The sequence below is a fragment of the Erythrolamprus reginae genome, chromosome 2 (genome assembly GCF_031021105.1).
Source record: "Erythrolamprus reginae isolate rEryReg1 chromosome 2, rEryReg1.hap1, whole genome shotgun sequence".
Taxonomy (NCBI): Eukaryota; Metazoa; Chordata; class Lepidosauria; order Squamata; family Dipsadidae; genus Erythrolamprus; species Erythrolamprus reginae.
This window is the reverse complement of record NC_091951.1, coordinates 326,959,511-326,984,059: the sequence shown is the minus strand read 5'-3', so window position 1 is coordinate 326,984,059 and position 24,549 is coordinate 326,959,511. Positions and strand designations below refer to the sequence as shown.

Below are 24,549 nucleotides of genomic sequence, written 5' to 3'. Positions count from 1 at the left end.
AACAGAACCTGGAAGAGCAGTTGCCCACTGCACACATGCGCATCAACCATCTGTTCTCTTCCAGGTTCTGGCGCTCTGGGCCATGCGTTCCAGTTTTGGCACTTGGTGCCAAAAAGGTTGGCCATCACTCTTCTAGAAATCGCATCAATTCTCTCTATTTTACAGAGGGGTTTTTTAAAATATATTTTTTATTGATTTTATAGTATAGAACATACACACAACATATAACAATGTGCTCAGTGATTAGCGCCTGCCACCAGACAACATTCATACCCCTCCATCAAAATGGGGGCATATTTTGTATACAGTGATCCCCCGCTCGTTGCGAGGGTTCCGTTCCAGGAGCCCCCGCAACGAGCGGGTTTTCGCGAAGTAGCGATGCGGAAGTAAAAACACCGTCTGCGCATGTGCAGACGGTGTTTTTACTCCCACAGCGCTAGCGAGGAGCCGAAGATTGGGGGCGGGGCGGCTGTTTGCCGCCGGCATGGAGGGCTTCCTAGCAGCCCCCCAAACCTGGGTTGGGGGTCCGGGGGGCGCTGTCTCTCGGCGCTTTCGAGCCGAGTCCGGGAGCGAACTCGCTCACGGACTCGGCTCGAAAGCGCCGAGAGAGAGCGTGGACAGGCCCGTTCCTTGGCGCTGTCTCTCGCCGCCTTCGAGCCGAGTCCGGGAGCGAACTCGCTCACGGACTCGGCTCGAAAGCGCCGAGAGAGAGCGTGGACAGGCCCGTTCCTTGGCGCTGTCTCTCGCCGCCTTCGAGCCGAGTCCGGGAGCGAACTCGCTCATGGACTCGGCTCGAAAGCGCCGAGAGAGAGCGTGGACATCGCCCGTATCTAGAAGAAGTTGCCACCCGAGCGCTCTTGCCCGGCGGGAGGCGAAGCATATGGGTGGGGGGGGGCTGTCAGGACACCCTCCCACCCCAGCACTTTGCATCCCGCCGGCAAAGAGCAATAAGGCAGCAGCTTCTGCCGGACACGGGCAATGGGCGGGACAGAGAAGCGGGAAGAATCAGGAGGTTCCTTTGGCGGCTGAAGCCTCCGCTACCCGTGCTCTGAGGAACAGGACAAGCTGATTGAAGAAGCGAACAAGGGGGGTAAGATTTCCCCCGAGTCCTAACGCTCGTCTTTTCTCCCTCTCCCACTCACTCATACGGAGGGGAGGCGAGCGAAGGGCAATAAACAAGAGGAAGCGCCGCGCATCACTCGCCACTCGCTGTCTGCTTCACTATGGACAAAAGCCCCATCCTGCCTTCCTTTTTGGGGGGGTTTGTTTTGGCACTAGGCGACTGGAGGGCGGGGAAATGCGAGTCATTAATAAGACGTTTCTCTACCGGACACCCAGCCCGCCTTGGAAAAGGGAATTGGAAGGTTTTCTCAAAAGCAAAAAGCGATTGAAAGACCGTTTTGTTTTCTGCTCCGCGCCCGCGCCTGTGCGCGCGCGGCGCTGTAGGTATTCCGATGGGTAATTCGCTGCTCTCCGCTCCAGCAGGGAGCCCAGGAAGAGAGAAAGGCAAAAACTGGCGAACCGTTTCTCGTGTGATAACGGCGCTGCTGGCTACGTGTGATCGGGAGGCAGGGCAGGAGAGAATTCAGAGAGAGGGTGGGAGGGAGGGAGACAGAACAATTTGCACTTTTTCCTCAACTGGATTAGGATTGCAGCAGTTAAACTGCGCAACGGAGAGCAACGAACCCTCCTGCTAGGAGCATGAAAGCCTCCGAAATGCTAACAGACATTTCCAGGCGAAAATAGTAATTTGCGTCATTATTCACTTAACTTCGGATCGAGCTGGCTGCTTAAATACCTACGCTCGGCAGGCACGCTCGGAGATTGAGACGCGGCGCGCTCCCGGGTTTGAAAGAGTGGGGACAGCAAAGGTGCGCCGGGGAAGGCAAGTTTATAAAGCGGCCGGGTGGCCCCGAACGGCTCAGCAAGCTGGACAGACCTGTTTTATTGGTGACAGCCGCACGTGACTGAAAGGAGGAATTGGAAGTTTATTACTGGTGGCACAACACATCCGCCGCCATCCACTTGTCCGGCGCTCGCTGCATCTCGCTTGCTGGGAATATCTAGAAGAAGTTGCCACCCGAGCGCTCTTGCCCGGCTGGAGGCGAAGCATATGGGTGGGGGGGCTGTCAGGACACCCTCCCACCCCAGCACTTTGCATCCCGCCGGCAAAGAGCAATAAGGCAGCAGCTTCTGCCGGACACGGGCAATGGGCGGGACAGAGAAGCGGGAAGAATCAGGAGGTTCCTTTGGCGGCTGGAGGCTGCCTGGCACCCGCTGCAGCCAAAACAACAAAGCCAGGCAGCCCCCAGCTGCCAAAGGAGCCTCCTGATTCTCCCCGCTTCTCTGTCCCGCCCATTGCCCATGTCCGGCAGAAGCTGCCTCCCGTGCCGATGTTCCCCGCCAAGCCCAGTTCGGCTTCCCTGGCTGCTTGGCCGGAGGGGGGGGGCTGGGGAGGGCTTCTCGCCCTCCCGACAGCAAGAGGGGGGAGCGAACGGCGTGGGCAGGCGAAGGGCGGGCGAGCGGCAGCGAGGAGTTTGCGTGGGCGGTGGGGAAACTCCTCGCTGACGCCAGCAAGAGGGGGAAGACCCAGGGAAGCCGCTGCCATCTACGCATGCGTGCCCGGCACGCATGCGTAGATGGTATTTTTGACTTCCGGGTTGAAAAATAGCGAAGTACCCTGTTCGCAATGGTTGGGGACGCAATAAACGGGGGATCACTGTATACCATTTTAACTCAAGAGCAATACACTGTATCTATTTACATATTAGAAAGAAATTCTAATTTATTCTTTATAGCTTGGTCTTGAATACTACTGACCATATAATCTCTTACCTTGTCCCATCTCCCCATCAGTTCCCGCAGATCAGTTTCATTGGCCGAATTCATCCTCTTATCCATAATCTCAACTTGAAAATATCATCCACCATATACCCATACCCCTATTTTACAGAGTTGAGAAATTTCTTTTCTGAGATGCTGCCGCCTACAAAGTAAATATTTGAAAACATGTTTTTGGAATTACTATATTATTTATATGCCAATTTATAAACATTTTTCCACTGATTAATTGAAAGTCAATGGTAGTGTCAGTACTGGCAAAAATATCATTAGCTTCTTCTATATTGGCTAGAAAAGCAACCACTGCAGTGAATCAGTATTTGAGAGATCAAATCTTGACAGTATGTGTCAGTCTCCCAAATGCAGTACATACCGGTAACCCCAAAAAGTAGATTTTCATAATCTCAATAGCCAGGTCAATGACAAGAGAAATATTAGATTATCAAATTCATATTTTAGCTCTCATTAGTTAGTGAGTAAGATAAGGCAGGACTTCCTTGATGCCTTTGATCCTCTTTCTAATTATCTCTTGATTTGGAGAAGGTTATTTCTCAAGCAGAAAATATAAAAAATAAAGTTAATCTTTTCTCGTTGTCCCAGATTTCAAAAACATCTACTCTCAGGCTCAGAATTCCATTACAGATCCATCACAAGCTAGATTTTTCAGTTGACCCCTTCCAACAAATTTAGAATAAAAATTTGTAAAATAGGTAAATCTATTTTCCAAAACACCAGAAGGTAAGGCAAGAAATAATGGATGGAAACCAATGAAGGTGATAACTGGGAACTAACACAGAACAATTAACCAGCAAAATGGCTTGCCTTCAGAAGTTGTGGGTGCATCATAACTGGAGGCTTGTAAGTCACTTCTCTACAATGATATAGGGTCTCCTGCTTGAGTAAGGGGTTGAACTAGAAGTTCTCCAAGATCCCTTCCAACTCTGCTTTCTATTATTCTGATAACATTTTATTTTTATTTTTGGGGGGGACGGACTGAGACTGGGCCGTCTGGCTGTTTTACATTGTCTTATGAATCAATTGACCAGATGGAATTTGTATGTATGGCTGCATATGTTTTAGGTGAAATTCCATTCTTGCATGATAGTTAATTGATCCATTAAATCCTTTTTAGTCTTCTCACAAGGCACTAATCCTACCACTAAGTTTATGTAAGATATACTGTGCAGCCAATGTCTCAATATCAATTTTAGAAAACAGGCATTGGGCAAAATAATCAATATAACTTTCAAAGGACATGAACAGATAGAACTTTTTTCCATTATGTTTTACCATCATTGAGTTAATAAAGAAGAGATGAGTTATTGGTTTGGGAAGACTACATCATTTCTATTATTTAATAAATTACTTTAAGTAATAAACTGCAGTTAGAGGCTTGGCGAGTACTCACTATCAAATATTTGATAGCAGTTTGGTGTAGTACTAAACTAGAAACTGGGAGTTCTAATCCTGCTTTTGATTTGAAGTTAACTGAGTGACTTTGGACCAGTCATTCTCTTGTCAGCACAAGGAATAAGCTAATAGTAACTACTTCCAAAAGTCTTGTCAAGAAAACTAATGCCCAACGGGTTGAGGGCCACTGATTTAATTGGTGATACTGGTTATATCGAAAACCTATAATTTGAAGCTGGGGAAAATACATGTTTGTGTTGATGTTTCTTGCAGTGATCAAAAGCCGACATGTTCTCGAATTAATTCTTCTCTCCGGTTGTCTTTAAGGTCGCCGAGTTATCCTCCACCAGGTTGTGGGAAAAACAAATCAAAGCTGAAACCTGAACAAGATGGTATCTCAAAAACCCACAAGTTATTGAGGAGGACTTGTTCTAGCACAGTTAAATCTGAGGACTCCTGTGTGGCAAAATCTCACAGAACCTTTGGCCGCTCGCTGTCCAGCGATCCAAGGGCTGAACATACAATGACCATTAAGTCACACAAACTGTTGAACCACTCTTGCTCTGCAACCATCAAGCAGGATGAAGGCATCACGTTAAAGACCCACAAACTGCTCAATAGACCATGCTCTGGGGATATGCGATGTGAGCACAACAGTACTTTGAAGCCCCACAAACTTTTAAGCAGGTCTTATTCCAGTAATCTTAGGATGGATGAATTAGATGGGTTGAAGAACCACAAGTTACTCAGCAAGAGTTATTCCAGTGCCCCAAAATCATCTAAAATGGAACTTTTCAAAGAACCCACAATAACAGAGGGCAGGAGACTCTCTCTTACCTCAGGGCTTATTGGTATCTTAACACCATCCACATCTTCGCCATCACCATCCGCTGTGCGTAAACGGTTTTATTTTGTGAGCTTTTTCTTTTCTTTCCTTCCCATATGGTAGTTTTAGAATATGGTTAATGGTTAAATGCACAAGCATCTTAGGAGGTCGGAGTGCCTGTGCTCTTAAATTTGGTGTGGGGACCGATTCCACTAACGCTCAGGGAACTTCGCTACGTTTATAAAATTTCCTTCTACATATCCACAGATTGGGTAAACATTGCAAGCCTTAAGCATCACTGTAGAATTCAGTATCCAATCCCCTTTGACGAAGAGTGGACTGAGATTTTATGGGAGAGGATGGTTTATGAGTTTTCTGTACATTTTAAAACTTCGTTTTAATTTCATTGAAAATTATTTGATTATTACTTTCGGGTCTTGTTCAAGTAATCTTAGGATGGATGAATTAGATGGGTTGAAGAAGCACAAGTTACTCAGCAAGAGTTATTCCAGTGCCCCCAAATCATCTAAAATGGATAACTTGAGTTAAATTACCAGTCCTTGATCTGTACCAGGGTGTCAAGCTCAATTTCATTGATGGCCGCATCAGAGTTGTGTTTTACATTGCCCGCTTAAAGCTGCCCGCCAGGATCCTCAAAAGCCGGCCCGGCAGAACCTGCCTCCTGAGCCCTATTGCCCGGCGGGAGGTGAAGCGCTGGAGAGGAGTGTCAGGCTCCATCAAGCAGGCGATGGCCGGGAGCCACCCAAAATCCCTGCCCCTAGTTCTCTCTCATTTCGGTGGCTCCCGGCCATCACCTGCTTGATGGAGCCTGACAGCTCTCCCCCAGCGCTTCAGGATCCCAGCCGGCAGCTTCAAGTGGGTGGGAGGGGCAGATGGGGAGGGCTCTGAGTCAGAGCCCTCCCCGCCTCCCCCTCCCGCCCACCACCCACTTGAAGCTGCCAACCGGGATCCTGAATAGACGGCCGGCAGAACCTGCCTCCCCACCCCTCTGGCCCAGCGTGAGGCGAAGCGCTGGAGGGGGAGGTGAGGCTCTGCGTCGAGTCGCCTCTCCTGTCCCCCCAAGCCGAGTCGGCGGCTTGAGCCTCAGAGCCCTCCCTGCCTCCCCCTCCCGCCCACTGCGGTGTTTGAGTGAACACCGAACCTGAACACGGACTTCTGGAAAAGTCTGGGTTTGGGTTCGGTATGCCAAACCCCACAAAGTTGAGCATGGGCACGAACTATGCAAGTTCAGTTCGCCCAATACTAATTATAACCAATCTCCTTTCAGTCAATACATTGTATCCTACACAATGTACTCTGGAAAGTAGCTCTATAATGCCACAAGATATAATGGGATTTTTTTAGTATTAAAAATAGAATGTCCCACATTCTTTTCCTACAGTAAAAGCAGAAGTGATAATTGAATAATCTGTATCATGTCTTACACTAAGCAATCCAATTTCAAATTCTCATGATCTGACCTATTACTTTTTGTGGCAATTAGTGTGTACAGGATATGTGAATGGAAACATATATAAATGTAGGTGATATTAGCATACATACATCAATATAATCTCTACCTGTAACAATTGAGAAAAAGATTTTATGGTTTCTAGCATTCCCCAGCAGAATAATCTTGGTCATACTGACTGGGAACTTTAAGACTTATAGTCCCAATGCTTCTGGAGCAATGTTTCTCAACCACAGCAATATTAAGATGTCTGGACTTCAACCCCCAGGATTCTGGGAGTTGAATTTAATTTGATTTGATTTGATTTGATTTATATGCTGCCCAATCCCAATGGGACTTAAAGTTGCTAAAGTTGAGAAAAAACTGTTCTGGAGGGCACTCATCTAAGAGACAGCAATTTAGCCTTGGAAGGAACTTCAGTGGTGTGTATTCAATTATGATGGAAGGATCATAATTGGAAATGGTGTAGAGATTCTGCTTGGGGGGGGGGGGTTGTTGAAGTAGATGACCTACAAGGTCTCTTCCAACTCTGTTACTCTGTAAACTCAAATTATTTCTCTAGAAATACATCATTGCTGGATGATCCATATTAGAATCACTACTAATTTACTACTAATACGTTGATATACTGTGAATAATTGTCTCAGTATCCCTATAGAATCTTGCAGCTTCTAACCAACGGTGGCCCAAGAATATATGTGTATTACTTTTTCATAAAATCAGAATAACAATTGTAAGGGCAAGTTCAAGGTAGTTCATTAGTTTGAACAGCTGAAATAACAGAATACCACAAGAACCTTAAAAGTATTCTACTTCCTAACAGGAGTATTTTTATCCTTCTAATGCTCTCCACAATTCTTTTGTGGTTCCTCTGTCCACTCCCAATTTTATAGACCATGTTCAGATGATTGGGATACACCTCATATTGGACCTCATATTTAGATGTTGTCATCAGTTCTGCATTTGGTTTTAATTTAATTTATTAAGTTTCTCTGAACCTCTTGATATCTTTGTCTTGTTTCTCGGTTTGGCTACATTTCTGTTACTGTAGGGAGCAGTAATGCATATTGATAATATTTTCTTAAAAGTTTCTATATTAGATATTTATATTTATAAATCCAAGTGATTGGTTTTCTTACAGGAGATGATGTTTTTCATCAAAACATTTTCAGATAAACAGTTAAAGGAAACACAGAAAAATATATAGCCTCCTTTCTCTTCCTCCTTTTTTTTTTGGTCTGAATCCTCTATTGCTCACAGCTCATACTGAGTTATGCTACTCTGGAGCTTTGATTCCCGGAATTAATCCACAGAACAAAGCTGAAGATGCTTCTGTGCTTTGGGAGCAGAGGAACAAGCTTCATAAAGTTTCTTAGTCTAATTGACCTCATTTGATAAAGTGACATTGTGGAGTCTTTGGGAATCTGTTTCCAGACAGATTCATAACTTGTGCAAGACTTTGAACTTACTTGCATACTAGTGCTGACGTATGGTTTGAAGCTTTTTAGATCTGGCTTCACCTTTCTTGAAGAAATAAGCTTCTTCAGGCCAAGAGTGACACTTATGCATTCCCCAAAGTAAGCAAAGCTTAGACGAAATCAAATGGTGCTATAATTTCCTGGCATTAATTGAACTACATGCATCTTATCGAATAACTTTCCACATACAGTGGTACCTCTACCTAAAAACACCTCGACTTATGAACTTTTCTAGATAAGAACCAGGTGTTCAAGATTTTTTTGCCTCTTCTGAAGAACCATTTTCCACTTACAAAGCTGAGCCTCTGAAAATGTAACCAGAAAAAGCAGGGAGGAGCCTCCATGGGGCCTCTCTAGGAATCTCCTGGGAGGAAACAGGGCCAGAAAAGGCAGGGCGAAGCCTCCATGGGGCCTCTCTAGGAATCTCCTGGGAGGAAGCAGGGCCAGAAAAGGCAGGGCGAAGCCTCCATGGGGCCTCTCTAGGAATCTCCTGGGAGGAAGCAGGGCCAGAAAAGGCAGGGAGGAGCCTCCATGGGGCCTCTCTAGGAATCTCCTGGGAGGAAACAGGGCCAGAAAAGGCAGAGAGAAGCCTCCATGGGGCCTCTCTAGGAATCTCCTGGGAGGAAACAGGGCTGGAAAAGGCAGGGAGAAGCCTCCATGGGGCCTCTCTAAGAATCTCCTGAGAGGAAACAGGGCCTCACCCTCTCTGTGGTTTCCCCAATTGCACGCATTATTTGCTTTTACTTTGATTCCTATGGGAAAAATTGCTTCTTCTTACAAACTTTTCTAGTTAAGAACCTGTTCACAGAATGAATTAAGTTGGTAAGTAGAGATACCACTGTATTTAACTTTTTATCCCTTCCATCATGTTATAATAAGAAACAAAAGAAATAGGGACATTTCAGGTTGCATTCTTCCAGTCTAAAAAAAGAAGGGAGGGAGGGAGGGAGGGAGGGAGGAAGGAAGGAAGGAAGGAAGGAAGGAAGGAAGGAAGGAAGGAAGGAAGGAAAAATAGAAAGGGAAAAGAAAGGAACTTATTATGCATTAGGGCACTGGTCCCCAAACTCCAAACTCTCAATAAGTCCAAGGCTTCTTTAATTAACAATGATGGCAATAGAACAGGATATTAAATATTCAAATCATGTTCTATACATCCAGCAGTTCACAGCAGGTACTGTATTAGCATAGGACTTTCTTTTCTGATAACTCTGTATCAATATGAAACCAGGCAACACAAATGCCAGCCTAATCAGTATTGCTCTTACGTTCTCTTGAGAGGTTGTATTATTTATGAATATTGAAGTAGCATTTTGAAAAGGACTTATTATTTTCATTTTCTCTCTCTCTTCCAAATGAATTATTTTCAACTTTTCCCCCCTGGTGCATTGATACCTGAATGCACTGGGTACAGAACTACTTTTAAAAAGTTCCAACTGAATTCCATTGAAATAGCAAATGGTTCTGAATGTCCTCCAGGCACTGAATACTATTTAGTTTGCATCGTTATATTATAGATAATACTAAATCGTATCAAGGCTTATACATATTCAACTTACAGTATTCCTGATGTTATTTTTTTTCTTTTGTTTTTAAACAGCCAAATTATGGTGCAAAATCTTTTCCAATAAGAGACCGCGGCTTTCTTGTACAGGTAGGTCAGCATGCCTGATGAGTTGTACAAACTTGGAGAAGGCTGAGCTGCTTATTAATTATTTTAAGCAGATTGTATTATTCTCTTTTCTGTTGTTCTCAGACAATTGAGTTTGCTGAGCAGCGGATACCTGTACTAAATGAATATTGTGTAGTTTGTGATGAACCGCACGTATTCCAGAATGGACCCATGCTCCGGGTAAGTCCAATAAACTTTGCAATAAGCTATTTGCCTGTGCTCCTTTAAGAAACTTGCAGGGGGGGGGGGGCGGGGCGAGTAGAGTAGAATTATAATTCACTTCATCTGCCATAGTGATTTAAAGTTTGATTTAGCAAGCTTGTCATGCTCTTTATTTGGATTCTGTAATTCTTATTTGAGGAAAGGAGATAATGCAGATTTAAAAATGAAAGAAAATTATGGTTGGAACAGGTAAGGTCAGATGTTTTTTGGTACCAGTTTAGTATTAGATATAGGAACATAGGACAGTGAACTAAGCAGGCACACATGGCCCCTATATGTCAGCTGTAGTCTTTTTATTGTGGATTTCGGATTCCATGGAATAAGCCTGGAACTTTTGTGTCGTGCAAATAGTGATCACTGCCAATTCTTAGCTAGTTTGTTCATAGCAGTGATGGCGAACCTATGGCATGGGTGCCACAGGTGGCATGGGGAGCCATTGCCCTAGTTCAGCTCCAACATGCATGTGTGTGCTAGCCAGCTAATTTTTTGCTCACACAGAGGCTCTGAGGGATGTTTTTGGCTTCCAGAGAGCCTCCGGGGTGATGGGGAAGGGCATTTTCACCCTCCCTCGGCTCGGGAGAAGCTTTTAGGGCCTATGTAGGGTGAAACACGAGCCTACTGGTCCCACCAGGGGGCCGCGAGAGCCATCGTGGGACTTCCAAGATTCGCCCACATTTCTTCAACACTCCGTGGCCTGCACTGGCTGCCGATCGGTTTCTGGTCACAATTCAAAGTTTTTGGTAATGACCTTTAAAGCCCTTCATGGCATTGGACCAGAATACCTCCGGAACCGCCTTCTACCGCACGAATCCCAGCGGCCGATAAGGTCCTACAGAGTTGGCCTTCTCCGGGTCCCGTCGACCAAACAATGTCGTTTGGCGGGCCCCAGGGGAAGAGCCTTCTCTGTGGTGTCCCCGGCCCTCTGGAATCAACTCCCCCCGGAGATTAGAACGGCCCCCACCCTCCTTGTCTTTCGCAAATTACTCAAGACCCACCTATATCGCCAGGCATGGGGGAATTAAGACAACTCCCCCAGGCTTTCTTATATTTTATGTTTGGTATGTATGTGTTGTATGGTTTTAAATTGTTGGGGTTTTTAATGTAATTGTATTATTAGATTTGTTCCATTGTTATACTGTTTTTATTATTGTTGTGAGCTGCCCCGAGTCTTCGGAGAGGGGCGGCATACAAATCTAATAAATTGAATTGAATTGAATTGAATATTTTTGCCTTCACCAGGCATTGAATTATGGGTGTGGGTACTCATGCATGCACAATAGTGTGCGTGCACACTCTTTTGGCACCTGAGGGAAAAAAGGTTCGCCATCACTGACTTGTAGCAAGTTAAAATAATGTGTATATAGATAGTTTAGCAACTTTACAGATGACCGTGTGTGTTTGGGGGGAGGGGAATTAAGCAGGGTCCTATTTCATTAATACTTGGATTGAAGGATTGAAAGCCCCTCACAAACTATCATTCCCATGATCTTCTCAAAGTGACACCGATAGGAGAGCCTGTGCATCTTAGGTGGCTGCTTTGTGTGATGGCCTGGCAGAAGCATAACTCTAGTTTGACATCTGTTTTGGTCCATCCATCAAGATGACTTATTCATTGAATCTCAGTATGTGGTCCATCTTTTTGAAAATGTAGATATAGATACCATAAATGCACCCTAGACAGACTCTGAATCAGCCTTGAAAAATGCTGCAAAGTCGTTCCTCAGTCCTCAGATTGTATCTTTAGTACATGTTATGGAGAAGGGGGATGAGGCGTTTCTACTGAGGTACTGAAAGAACTGGAGAGGGCAAGAAGTCCTGCTCTTTGGTTCAAGTCTTTGAAGAAAATTAACCCTGCTCCTATGCTCGGGTCTATATGACCCGAAATGAAATTTGAGACCCTGTGGATTATTTGTCATGTAGATCTGAAATTTGTGATTAATTGACTTTTCCTCATTTGAGGGGTTCTTATTAGGAATGTGGGTTTTTTTTCCCATTTTGTTTACTTTTTGCTAAGAGCTGATTGTTTCATTATGTTACACCCAAAGTGTATAGTAAACAGCAGCAGAGTTAAGTGACCGTTTTCCAAATAGGGAAAAACAATGGATGGAGAGGCGTAGCTACATTATGTCAGAATTCTCATATGTAGTCATTGAATGCATTATGCATGGTGGTCAAACCTGATCGCATGCCACATCGTGACATATTGGGATGCTTTTGCAGAGCTGGGCAGACATGTCCAGCATGGGCCATATCTGGCCAGTATGGATGTTTGTTTCAGAATCCTTTATTAATACTACAATATTAATATTATAATATTTTAACACTAATGCTTTGTTGAAAATGTCTTTTTCTTCCTTCACTTAAATCAGGAGTAGGGAGAGAGAGAATGCTTTAAGATTTTCTTTCAGAGGAGAAGAAAGATTTGGTGATGTCATAAGCCAGTGATGGCGAACTTTTTTTCCCTCAGGTGCCGAAAGAGCATGCATTTGTGCCTTCATGCATGCACAAGTGCCCACACCCAGAATTCAATGCCTGGGGAGAGCAAAAATGGCCGGTTTCCCAACTTCTGGTGGGCCCAGTAGGCTCGTGTTTGGCCCTCCCCGGGCTCTGAAGGCTTCCCTGGAGCCAGGGGAGGGTAAAAACGCCCTCCCCCATCCCCCGGAGGCTCTCTGGAAGCCAAAAATGCCCTCCTAGAGACTGTGCAAGCCAAAAGTCAGCTAGCTGCCACACACATGCACGTTGTAGCTGAACTAGGGCAAGGGCTCGCGTGCCAGTAGATATGGCTCCACGTACCACCTGTGGCACCCATGCCATAGTTCGCCATCACTGTCATAAGCCATCTTAAGGTCTTCATTAATATCCTGCCACAAATCTTTCACTTCTCTTCTATTCCTATTTCTATTCTGTGGAGAGGGGCGGCATACAAATCTAATAAATAAATAAAATAAATAAATTCCAAAGAAAAGCCATCTAGCAGCCAACACAGCAGTTGTGTTATCAACCTTCTCCTGCCATTTAAGTGCCAAAGCCCACTGCAACAATATAGCCAAGACGGCTTCAAGAGTTGTAGACCTAATCCTACGTAGCTTCTGCTCTGGCAATCTCACACTACTTACCAGACCCATCCTTGAATACAGCTCATCTGTTTGGAACCCATATCGCATCTCAGACATTAACACCCTTGAAAATGTCCAAAGATACTTCACCAGAAGAGCCCTTCACTCCTCCACTCGAAATAGAATACCCTACAAGACTAGACTTTTAATCCTGGGCCTAGAAAGTCTAGAACTAAGACGCCTTAAACAAGATCTAAGTATTGCCCACAAGATCATATGCTGCAACGTCCTGCCTGTCGGCGACTACTTCAGCTTCAACCACAACAACACAAGAGCACACAACAGATTTAAACTTAATATTAACCGCTCCAAACTTGACTGTAAAAAATATGACTTCAGTAACCGAGTTGTCGAAGCGTGGAACTCATTACCGGACTCCATAGTGTCATCCCCAAACCCCCAACACTTTACCCTTAGATTATCTACAGTTGACCTATCCAGATTCCTAAGAGGTCAGTAAGGGGCGAGTACAAGTGCACTAGAGTGCCTTCCATCCCCTGTCCTATTGCTCTCCTATATCTCCTATACCTTTCCTCTATTCCTATATCTCTTCTTCTATTCTTTCATTGATATATTCTATTCCTATACCTTCTTTTCTATTATTTCTTAGATATATTTCACTATGAGTATCTCCTCTATAACCTTCAATACAGTATACACATAATATACTATGTGTATATTGATATATACCCACTAAAACCCTCATTGTGTATTGGACTAAATAAACAAACAAACAAACAAACAAACAAACAAACAAATAAATAAATTTTCCATCTCTGTTCAAGCATCCCTTTCTGAGCTAGCATCATTTCCTTTCTGTCCGTTGGGAACAGCTTTTTGAGTGAAACTTCAGGGAGGCCCGAGCTTCATTTCAGCTTCCTAGCACATTCACAGAGAGAGAGAGTGAGCTAGTTGTTGCCTTCTCTTTAGATAAACAGCTTCAAAGGAATCTCAGAATAACAATGAACGAGATTAGGAATTGAAAAATTGAGAGTTCACAGCTAGGCTTAAGGAAGGAAGCAAACAAATACTATTGGATATATGGTGGGTTTCCATCCCTTACAATATTATTTGAAATTGGACAAGCTCAATGGCCTATGCTTTGACCTTTAAAAGGATTTTTTTTGGAGGGATTTAGTTACTCTTCCAGTCCCTCATTATCCTTCATATTATTTATTTATTTATTGGATTTGTATGCCACCCCTCTCCATGGACTCACAGAAATTAGCAGAAATAATAGATGCATATAATGCATGGTGTAATTTGGATTCCAGCATTGAGTGGGAAACTGAACTTAGTGTCTTTCATAATTTCATAAAAGGGTTGGGAAGATTCCCCTCTCTATTCTGCATAAAGTAAAATAAAGGAGAATATTTGTAGCTCGGGACTGAAATGAAAGGTCCTTGGTGCTCTTTGAACTTGATTGCAAACTAGGTCACATCATCAGTGCACTGATAATGTTACCTAGTTAGGTAATGAAATTCTGCAAGAAAACAACTAACCTCAGAGAGCATCAAAGACCACTCATAAAATGACCCTACAAACATAAGAGAATTTGAATATTAGACCTTAATTGTAAATACGTGATTAATTGTAATAGATCTATACTAAATAAAAACAAATCCCATTATTATTTCCAAGTCTCCTTTTTGATTCAATGAATGCACACCCTTAATTCCCACTTGCTGAATTGTTGAACTACCCCCCCCCCCAAAAAAAAGCTTGGCAAGTTTTGTCATTTGGCTGACTATGTGTTTAATGTGACTTATTTTTGATGATGATGATGATAGACATAATTGGATAATCAAGTACAGTGATACCTCGAGTTACAAACTTAATTGGTTCCAGGACGAGGTTTGTAAGGTGAAAAGTTTGTAAGACGAAACAATGTTTCCCATAGGAATCAATGGAAAAGCGATTAATGCGTGCAAGCCCAAAACTCACCCCTTTTGCCAGCCGAAGCACCAGTTTTTGCGCTGCTGGGATTCCCCTGAGGCTCCCCTCCGTGGGAAACTCCACCTCCAGACTTCCCCAGCAGGGGAATCCCAGCTGCGCAAAAACGGGTGCTTCGCTGGCAATGGAAGTCCAGAGGTGGGGTTTCCCAGCGAGGGGAGCCTCAGCGAAATTGCAGCATTGCAAAAACACGGAAGTCCTCGAAACTCCACCTCCGGACTTCTATGTTTTTGTGATGCTGCGATTTCGCTGAGGCTCCCCTCGCTGGGAAACCCCACCTCCGGATTTCCGTTGCCAGCGAAACGCCTGTTTTTGCGCTGCTGGGATTCCCCTGCAGCATTGCAAAAACACAGAAGTCTGGAGGTGGTGTTTCCCATAGAGGGGAGCCTCAGGAGAATCCCAGCAGCACAAAACCGGGTGCTTCACTGGCAACAGAAGTCTGGAGGCGGGGCATCCCAGTGGGTTTGTAAGGTGAAAATAGTTTTGGAAGAAGAAGCAAAAAAATCTTAAACCCCGGGTTTGTATCTCGAAAGGTTTGTATGACGAGGGGTTTGTAAGATGAGGTACCACTGTACCTAAAAAATAACAGGTGTCAGAAGAAATATCAGAGGTTTTGTGCAAAGATCATTGGCACAATGGAAGACACTGTTGCTGATGAATGGGGACAGACTGTAACGAGGTTGATATCAAGAAAGGAATCTTTCAGGCAGGTTCATTATCACCAGTACTGTTTATTGCATTATTTCCTTTGTCAGCAATACTGGTCAAGTCAGCCCATGACTATCAAAAACATATTCCAGGCATCTCCACCCCATGCCCAGTCAATGAAGCGGTGGAAGTGATGTGCCGGTGCCTGGAGGCTGTTGGGGCCTGGATGGGTGTCAACAGATTCAAGCTCAACCCGGATAAGACGGAGTGGCTGTGGGTTTTGCCTCCCAAGGACAATTCCATCTGTCCGTCCATTACCCTGGGGGGGGAATTACTGACCCCCTCAGAGAGGGTCCGCAACTTGGGCGTCCTCCTCGATCCACAGCTCACTTTAGAAAACCATCTCTCAGCTGTGGCGAGGGGGGCGTTTGCCCAGGTTCGCCTGGTGCACCAGTTGCGGCCCTATCTGGACCGGGACTCATTGCTCACAGTCACTCATGCCCTCATCACCTCGAGGTTCGACTACTGTAATGCTCTCTACATGGGACTACCTTTGAAAAGTGTTCGGAAACTTCAGATCGTGCAGAATGCAGCTGCGAGAGCAGTCATGGGCTTACCCAGGTATGCCCATGTTTCACCATCATTCCGTAGTCTGCACTGGCTGCCGATCAGTTTCCGGTCACAATTCAAAGTGTTGATTATGATCTTTAAAGCCCTTCATGGCATCCGACCAGACTATCTCCGAGACTGCCTTCTGCCGCACGAATCCCAGCGACCGATTAGGTCCCACAGAGTGGGCCTCCTCCGGGTCCCGTCAACTAAACAATGTCGGTTGGCGGGCCCCAGGGGGAGAGCCTTCTCTGTGGCGGCACCGACTCTCTGGAACCAACTCCCCCCGGAGATCAGAACTGCCCCTACTCTTCCTGCCTTCCGTAAACTCCTCAAAACCCACCTTTGCCGTCAGGCATGGGGAAACTAAACATCTCCCCCTGGGCACGTTTAATTTATACATGGTATGCTTGTGTGTGTGTCTGTTAGTATATGGGGTTTTTTAAATCTTTAAATATTTTAATTAATTGGATTATTTATGATTTGTTTTACACTTGTTGTGAGCCGCCCCGAGTCTTCGGAGAGGGGCGGCATACAAATCCAAATAATAAATAAATAAATCCCACATCCTTTATTTGGATGTTCTGAAGAATTTGGAAACTAGAATTGCTGCTCAATGCTATCTGTAAACCCAATGTAATTTGAACTGGACAAATGTGCCACCCTTATCAACAGGGGAGGGGAGAGGGGGGGGGAATAAAGTGAAAACTGAAGGAAAATAAAATACCATAAAGAAATAATACCAAGAGTTTGGATGAAAAATATCCCTAAGCATCCTTCAAGCTGACAACATCAAGCACACTGAAGTCAAGGAGAAAGTTAGAAGCAAATGTATAATGAGAGTAAAGAAGTTATTAAAGTCCACATTCAGTGAAGGTTACATTATCAAGGTAATTAATGCCTGTGCAATTCCAGGTATTAGATACACAGCTAGAGTAGTGCACTAGTCTCAAGCAGAACTAAAAGCTCTGGGCAGGAAGACCAAAAAATGATGACAGTGAATCATGTTCTTCATCAATGCAGCAATATTAACAGAGTATTTACCAAGGAATTTGCCACAGGAGGTGGTGGGCTCACCTTCACTGGAGGTCTTCAAACAGAGACTGGACAGTCATCTTTCTGGGATGGTTTAATGAATCCTGCATTGAGCAGGGGGTTGGACCCGATGACCCTGGAGGTCCCTTCCAACTCTATGATTCTCCATTGCATCTGGAAGGAGAGTCCAATATGGGTTATTCTCAATCCTATTGGTCGAGACTGAGTTTAAAATTAGCATAATATTAGGCACCGCCCCTTGCCTGCCCCCAGTGAGCTCAGTTTTAAAAACTCAGTCAATGTAACGAGACGTATGAGTTAGTTGTAATAAAGAAATGTTTATTTTAAATTGCTTTTAACTTGTTTTAACTATTTCTCTTCTTGTTTTTTCTGTTTCTACAGGTGCTACAGAAGATGGAAGGGGTTTCTACCCTCCGTGGGCAGATTCCCCCATCAAATTTCCCCAGGAGACCTCTTCCCTCATAGAGGGTACCGTCCCACAAGGGGATCAGCCTGGTGTCACTGGCCTCCGTGGCCAAACTCGGCTGGGAGCCGAAGGTGGGGGGGTCCGCCCCCCCCACTGGGAGGCTCGGGGACACGGAGTTCCCCCGAAGACGAGATATTTCCCTAGTCAAAGGACTTACAGAGGGAAACAAGCAGAAACGGAGCTCAGCGCCGCAGCCGCCGCCTTGAAAACAACGCGGCAGGCTTCAAAGGTCTAATTGCCGCCGACCATATGTTCGGCGGCCGAGCGCGCGTGCAACTAAATTGCCGGGTGATAGGAGAGCCAGGAGAGCGAAGTCGCCCTACTCCAACACATGTTTGGCGGTCACCCGAGCCGCGGGGAATGCGAGGGCATGATCCCCCCTATGATTTAAGGCGGCAGTGGAGGCTGTAGGGCAAGCAGCCCTTTCGCGCCTCTTTCTCATAAGCGGCAACCCGCGCCCGCCATTTTGGACGGTTGGCGGGAATAACTTGCTCCCCCTCCCAACCTGTTTTTCCTCAACGGCCTCGTTTAGGCGCAAAGAGCAGTTGGGGGGGCTGGGTCGCGCATGCGCCCTTCAGGGCAGGCACCGGAGGCCATTTTGAGGTGTTTTTGAAGTTGGTAAAAGCAGCAGTAATAAAAAGCTCCGTGCTTTCATTGCCTTCGGTTACCGTCTTCTCTTAACTCACCGTGAGTAAAATGGATGTCTGTGGCAATACAGATCCAGCCCCTGCCCCGGGGTCTGTAATTTCTGTTTCGGTGCCCAAGCCCAAGGAAAAGGGGAAGGTCAAGGTAAAATCCTCCCAATCATCTTCCTCAGCCATCAAGGAGGCCGAGAGGCGAATTCAAGCCCTTGAGCAAAGGTTGGAGGCAGCCCTCAATAGTGTTCCTTTGGCCAAATCAGGACCACCGCTGGGTCTTGATGTAGCTGCTGACCCGCACACTCCAAGAGAGAGGGTGGATAGAGACTGGTCCCCTGATCATCCAACTCCTGCTCAGCTGCAGGCACCCAGAAGTAGGCCGGGATCAGCGTGCCAAGAGAGACCAGTGTGGGGTTTCTCCCCTCAGGCCAAAGCGGTTCCAGCAGCTACCTTCACTCCTACAGCTGCCGGGCTCAGGGATCACCCTGATATGTGGCAGGATATGCCACCGGCCTTTCAGGAGTTACTGACTAATGTCTATACAAAGGGCATAGCAGTTGGAGCTCAACAGGGGCCTCAACAGCCAAGACAAGCCTCAACCCGGGACCTCTGGTCTGCACCGCCCCTTTCAGGTTTAGGATCAGTAACTGAGGAGCCTGTGTTATTGGAGGATAGTGACAAAGACTATGATATGTCTGAGGATGAGGCACCTCCAGAACAGCCACTGGTGGCTGGACTGTTCAAACAATCCTCATTTAGAACTCTTTTATATAAGGCGAAACAGACAATGGAGTTGAAGGATCCGGCCCAACCATCCCAGGCCGTACCATCGAGATCCTCTACTCTGTTAAAGGAGCCTAAGCCTGAAACAGACCATGTCCCGGCATCTGAAATTTTTGTGCAAAGTATCAAGAGACCGTGGCAATATCCAGCAGCGGCCCAGGGACCATCAGTGATAGAGAGGAAGTTCTACACGTTTGACGACGAAGTAGAGGCTCTCTTACAATTTCCTCCCATAGATTCACCAGTGGTGACACTGGTTTCCAACGCTCTGGTTCCTGCTGAGATGGGTGACAACTTGAAGCCAGAGGACAAGAAGGCTGAGGTGCTCCTCAGGAAGACCCACATGATGGCCGGATGGGGGTTTCGCGCAGCAGCGGCTGCTTCCCTTTTTTAATAGAGCCTCCATCGTCTGGATCGAGGAAATGATGTCTCACTTAGGGCCAGAGGAAGGTCGGATGCGCCAAGATCTCAGTAAGTTGTTGGCTGCAGCAGAATTTTCAGCTGATGCCACCTTACATGCCGCCAAGTTCGCGGGTAGAGGGATGTCCGCCACCCTCGCATCACGCCGACTTCTATGGCTGCGCAGCTGGCAAGCGGACACAAAATCAAAATGGCGCCTGGCATCATCGCCTTTTCAGGGATCTCAACTCTTTGGAGACATATTAGAAAAAGTCCTCATAGAGGACAAGGACAAACGGAAAATACTTCCAAGGTCCAAGAGGGGTCAAGATCGTCGTCAGACTCCGTATAATCGACGTCAGTCCTTTCGTTGGGACACCTCACGGTCAAACCAGCAATTTAGGTCCTTCCCCCAGGGCAATTACAACCAAAATGCCTACAGGAATGACCGTACCTCCTTTCAAGACAGGACCAGAGGCTATCAGTCCAACAGACGCCCTTTTCGAGGCTCCAGCCAGCGTGGGTTTAAACGACCCAAATGACTTTGCTTTGGCACAGCCAGTAGGAGGGAAATTACACCTTTTCAGCACCTCCTGGCTAGCCACCTCCTCAGACAAATGGGCTCTATCGACAGTGACACAGGGACTGCGGTTGGAATTCATTCAGCCCCCGCCCAACCGATTCCTACACTGTCCAACACCAAAGAACCCCTCCAAACGGAAGGAACTACTTCAAGAAGTAGGTCACCTCCTACAGATTCAAGCCATAGAGCCTGTGCCAAAACACGCAGAGGGCATGGGATTTTACTCTATGGTGTTCATAGTCCCCAAAGCATCCGGGGGCTGTCATTTAATTCTGAATCTGAAACAATTAAATCAATTCATCCTTTACCGGAGATTCAGGATGCACACCCTGCACACCATTCTAGCAGCAGTGCGACCTCAGGACTTTCTCACTTCCTTAGACCTGAAGGAAGCTTATTTACACGTACCGATATTTCCACCACATCGCAAGTATCTACGATTTTGTGTGGAGGGGACGCATTATCAATACCGGGCCATGCCATTCGGCCGATCATCGGCCCCTCGTACCTTCACAAAATTGCTCGATGTGCTCACAGCTTATCTCCGTGCACGGTCCGTCCGCCTGATGGCATACTTGGACGACATCATCGTGTTGTCCAAGTCCCAGGCAGGGGCACTCCGAGACCTCCACCTTACAATGACATTTTTGGAAGAACACGGCTTTACCATCAATGTTCCCAAGAGCCAATTGATCCCCTCTACAAGACTCCTACATCTGGGATCAGTGATAGACACCGCTACGTGCAGGGTGTCACTTTCACCAGACAGACTGGACAATATCTTGGCCTTGATAGCTTCTATCCGGAGACAACCAAAGGTATCCCTAGCCCTTTTGTCCAGGGTACTGGGAACCATGGTCTCCTGTATAGGGATTGTGCCATGGGCCAGGCACCACATTCGCCCATTACAAGGATTTCTGCTGCCGGCTCAGAAGGCGAAACTCAGCCAGTCAAACCGGCCGATCAGACTACCACACAGTGTCAAGACCTCCTTGGACTGGTGGACTTCACCAGCACTGTTCCAGGGCTGTTCGTTCCAGGCTCCCGACCAGCTAGTCATGACTACAGATGCAAATTTGTCGGGTTGGGGCGCCCACATCGGTCCCCAGGTGACTCAGGGACTCTGGACCAAGGAGGACCTCAACCCTGTGAACATCAATCTCCTAGAGCTCAGGGCTGTGTTTTTGGCGCTCCAACATTTTGTGGCCTTGGTTCGGGGACATCACGTCTTAGTCCTAACGGACAATATGGCAACAAAAGCTTACCTCAACCATCAGGGAGGCACGAGGTCACCTCGCCTCATGAGGGAGACCATGGGCCTCTTCAATTGGGCCGAGTACAACCTGGCTTCTCTATCTGCGGAGCACATAGCAGGCGTCAACAACGTCCAGGCCGATTGGCTCAGCCGAACAACCTTGGACCCCACAGAGAGGAGGCTGGACCCGCAGCTGTTCCGCAAGATCACACGGCGATTCGGGACACCGCTGTTGGACTTGTTCGCCACTCACAGCAATACACAGCTCCCCAGGTTCTATTCACGGTTCCACTCTCCCATGGCAGAGAAGGTCGACGCCTTACGGTCGAGCTGGCCGCGCGGTCTGTTGTACGCTTTCCCTCCAACAAATCTGGTACAGAGAGTGATAGACAAGATTATACTGGAGGAAGCGGAGGTGCTACTTATTGCCCCACATTGGCCACGCCGCCCGTGGTTCTCGGACTTGGTAGCGCTGTCGATCTCCCCACCTTGGAGGATACCGGACAAAATAATCTCCCTCAGTCAAGGGTCAGTCTTTCACCCAGACCCTCAATGGCTCCAATTAGCCGTTTGGCATTTGAAAGGAACAAACTGAGGGAACATTGTTTACCGGACAGTATCATTGCCACAATGCAGGCCGCCCGCCGGCCATCCACGTCCAGGATTTACCAGGCCACATGGTCAGCCTTTTGTAAGTTCTGCGACGGAAAAGACATACAACCGGGACAAGCCCAAATACTGACTGTCCTAGAATTTTTGCAATCAGGCCTTGAAAAGGGACTGTCTCCAAACACCCTTAGGAGACAGGTGGCTGCATTGGCAACCGTCATTCGACTACCGGAATTCCGCTCCTTGGCAATTCACCCTTGGATACGGGATTTTCTTAAAGGAGCTTCTAACAGTCACCCCCCACCTCTTCATAGGTTTCCATCGTGGGACTTATCCCTGGTGTTGAAGGCCCTCACTGGGCCTCCCTTTGAGCCTCTGAGATCTGTTCAACTTAACTTCCTTTCCATCAAGACGGCCTTTTTAGTGGCGATTACTTCGGCCAGACGTGTATCGGACTTGGCTGCATTATCCATCAGACCAGACCTTTGTATATTTTATCCGGACAGGGTAGTTCTACGTTTAGACCCAACATTCCTTCCTAAGGTTAACTCGCTTTTCCACAGGAAGCAAGAACTAATTTTGCCGGACTTTTGCTCGCACGGGAGCCACCCTACAGAACTTAGGTGGCACAAACTAGATGTTAGGCGAGCGGTTAAGATCTACATTAGAAGGACCGAGGCCTTTAGAAGGTCCGAGTCATTGTTTGTTTCATTTGCAGAACCAAAGAAGGGTCTGGGCGTCTCTCCCAGTTCAATCAGCCGATGGATCCGGGACTGCATAGGGGAGGCGTATAAGGCTAGAGCTCAGAATCCACCTCAAGGGGTCACGGCGCACTCTACTCGCAGTGCAGCCACGTCAGCGGCTTGGAGGACTCAGGCCTCGATCGAGGACATCTGTCGGGCTGCGACGTGGAAGACTCCCTCTACTTTCACTAAACATTATAGACTGGATGCCTATGCTTCAGCTGAGGCATCTTTTGGGAGAAGGGTATTACAGAGAGTGTGTTCCTCTCCAGCTGCCCTGACTTAACAATCTCCCTCCCATTTAATTGGAACTTGGGTATATCCCATATTGGACTCTCCTTCCAGATGCAATGGAGAAGAACCGTTGTACCTACCTGAACGGTCTTCTCAGTGCACTGGAAGGAGAGTCCAAACCCACCCAGTACTGGATTGTTTCAGGGAAGCTGGGTTCGTTGAGTTGGTTGATGTTATAGATATTAGTTCAATAAAATAGTGTTGGATTATATTACCTGTCGTTTTTAAAACTGAGCTCACTGGGGGCAGGCAAGGGGCGGTGCCTAATATTATGCTAATTTTAAACTCAGTCTCGACCAATAGGATTGAGAATAACCCATATTGGACTCTCCTTCCAGTGCACTGAGAAGACCGTTCAGGTAGGTACAACGGTTCTTCTATGAATACAGGTCAGCGTAGAATGTTGCAAGTACACCAGACAGTTGAAGACCAAAAAAAAGATCATTGGAAAAATATCTGAAAGAATTGAATAATTGTAGAATACTACTACTGAAGCTAGTATATCTCTAACACATGATAAAACAAACACCTGTCTACTCCGGGTCCTTGGGAAGGACTCAAGAGATAGATAAAAATGACAAATCCAGTCTAAAAATCTGACTGATCATGCAATGAACCATAATAATAACAACTCACCTTTTGCAAGCAGATTGCACAAACTGGTTATAAATGATACGATGCATACAGCTGCCCAAATGATTCACTGGAACATCTGTAAAGATTATCAAGTGCCAGCAATTAAAAACTGGTGGGAAGATATAGGGATTGGTTTAGTTTAGCATTAAACTTACCAAGTGAAATAATTGTAAGTTGAGTACTCAAAGTAATTATTTCTTCCACTATTATTATTCAGATCCGGCCTGCAGGATGCTTAAATGTGGTCTGTGAGACCAGCCTGGAAATAGCAAAGGTGTCAGGCCGAAGTCATCGTTGACTTGGAGACTTTGGCCTGCCACACTTTATGCTTTAGAATATATTCCTGCTATGGGAACATGGGAGGGGCTGTTGCATGAAGGATGCAAAGTTGCAGCCCTAACAAATTTCTTCTAGATTCTCAAGGTCATCCTTTCTTCAGTACCTGCCTGGAAGCTGCTAGGAGTAATGGGCACGTTGGCAAAAGACAACTGGTCAACGTGATGAATTTGTGGGTATGGGAACGAGAGAATGAACTTTAAACTGATGGAGAAACCCTCATAGCTTTAGATTCAGGTTTCTCACACATGTGCCAACATGGCTCTGATAATAAATTGGAACTTTGAGGAATGCTGTGTCTCAGATTCTGAATTAATTTTGGATGCAATTTGGAACCCTGATTATTCCCATGATATAATTTCTCAGTTTGCCATTGGAGTTGAAGTGGCACAGTGGGTAGAGTACAGTACTGCAGGCCACTAAAGCTGACTGCTAGATCTACAGGTCAGCGGTTCAAATCTCATCACTGGCTCAAGGTTGACTCAGCCTTCCATCCTTCCGTGGTGGA

General features: G+C 46.2%; 1 protein-coding gene across 4 annotated transcripts in view; it reads left to right on the top strand.

Moving 5' to 3' along the window:
* Positions 1 to 24,549, top strand: part of PARP8 (poly(ADP-ribose) polymerase family member 8) — a 259,356-nt gene that overhangs the window by 177,849 nt on the left and 56,958 nt on the right. For all 4 annotated transcript variants that reach the window (XM_070743365.1, XM_070743362.1, XM_070743364.1 and 1 more), the window contains 3 exons: positions 4,579 to 5,143; positions 9,624 to 9,677; positions 9,780 to 9,875. In XM_070743365.1, the coding sequence (XP_070599466.1) occupies positions 4,579 to 5,143; positions 9,624 to 9,677; positions 9,780 to 9,875 (715 nt within the window). The remainder of the gene's footprint in view (positions 1 to 4,578; positions 5,144 to 9,623; positions 9,678 to 9,779; positions 9,876 to 24,549) is intronic.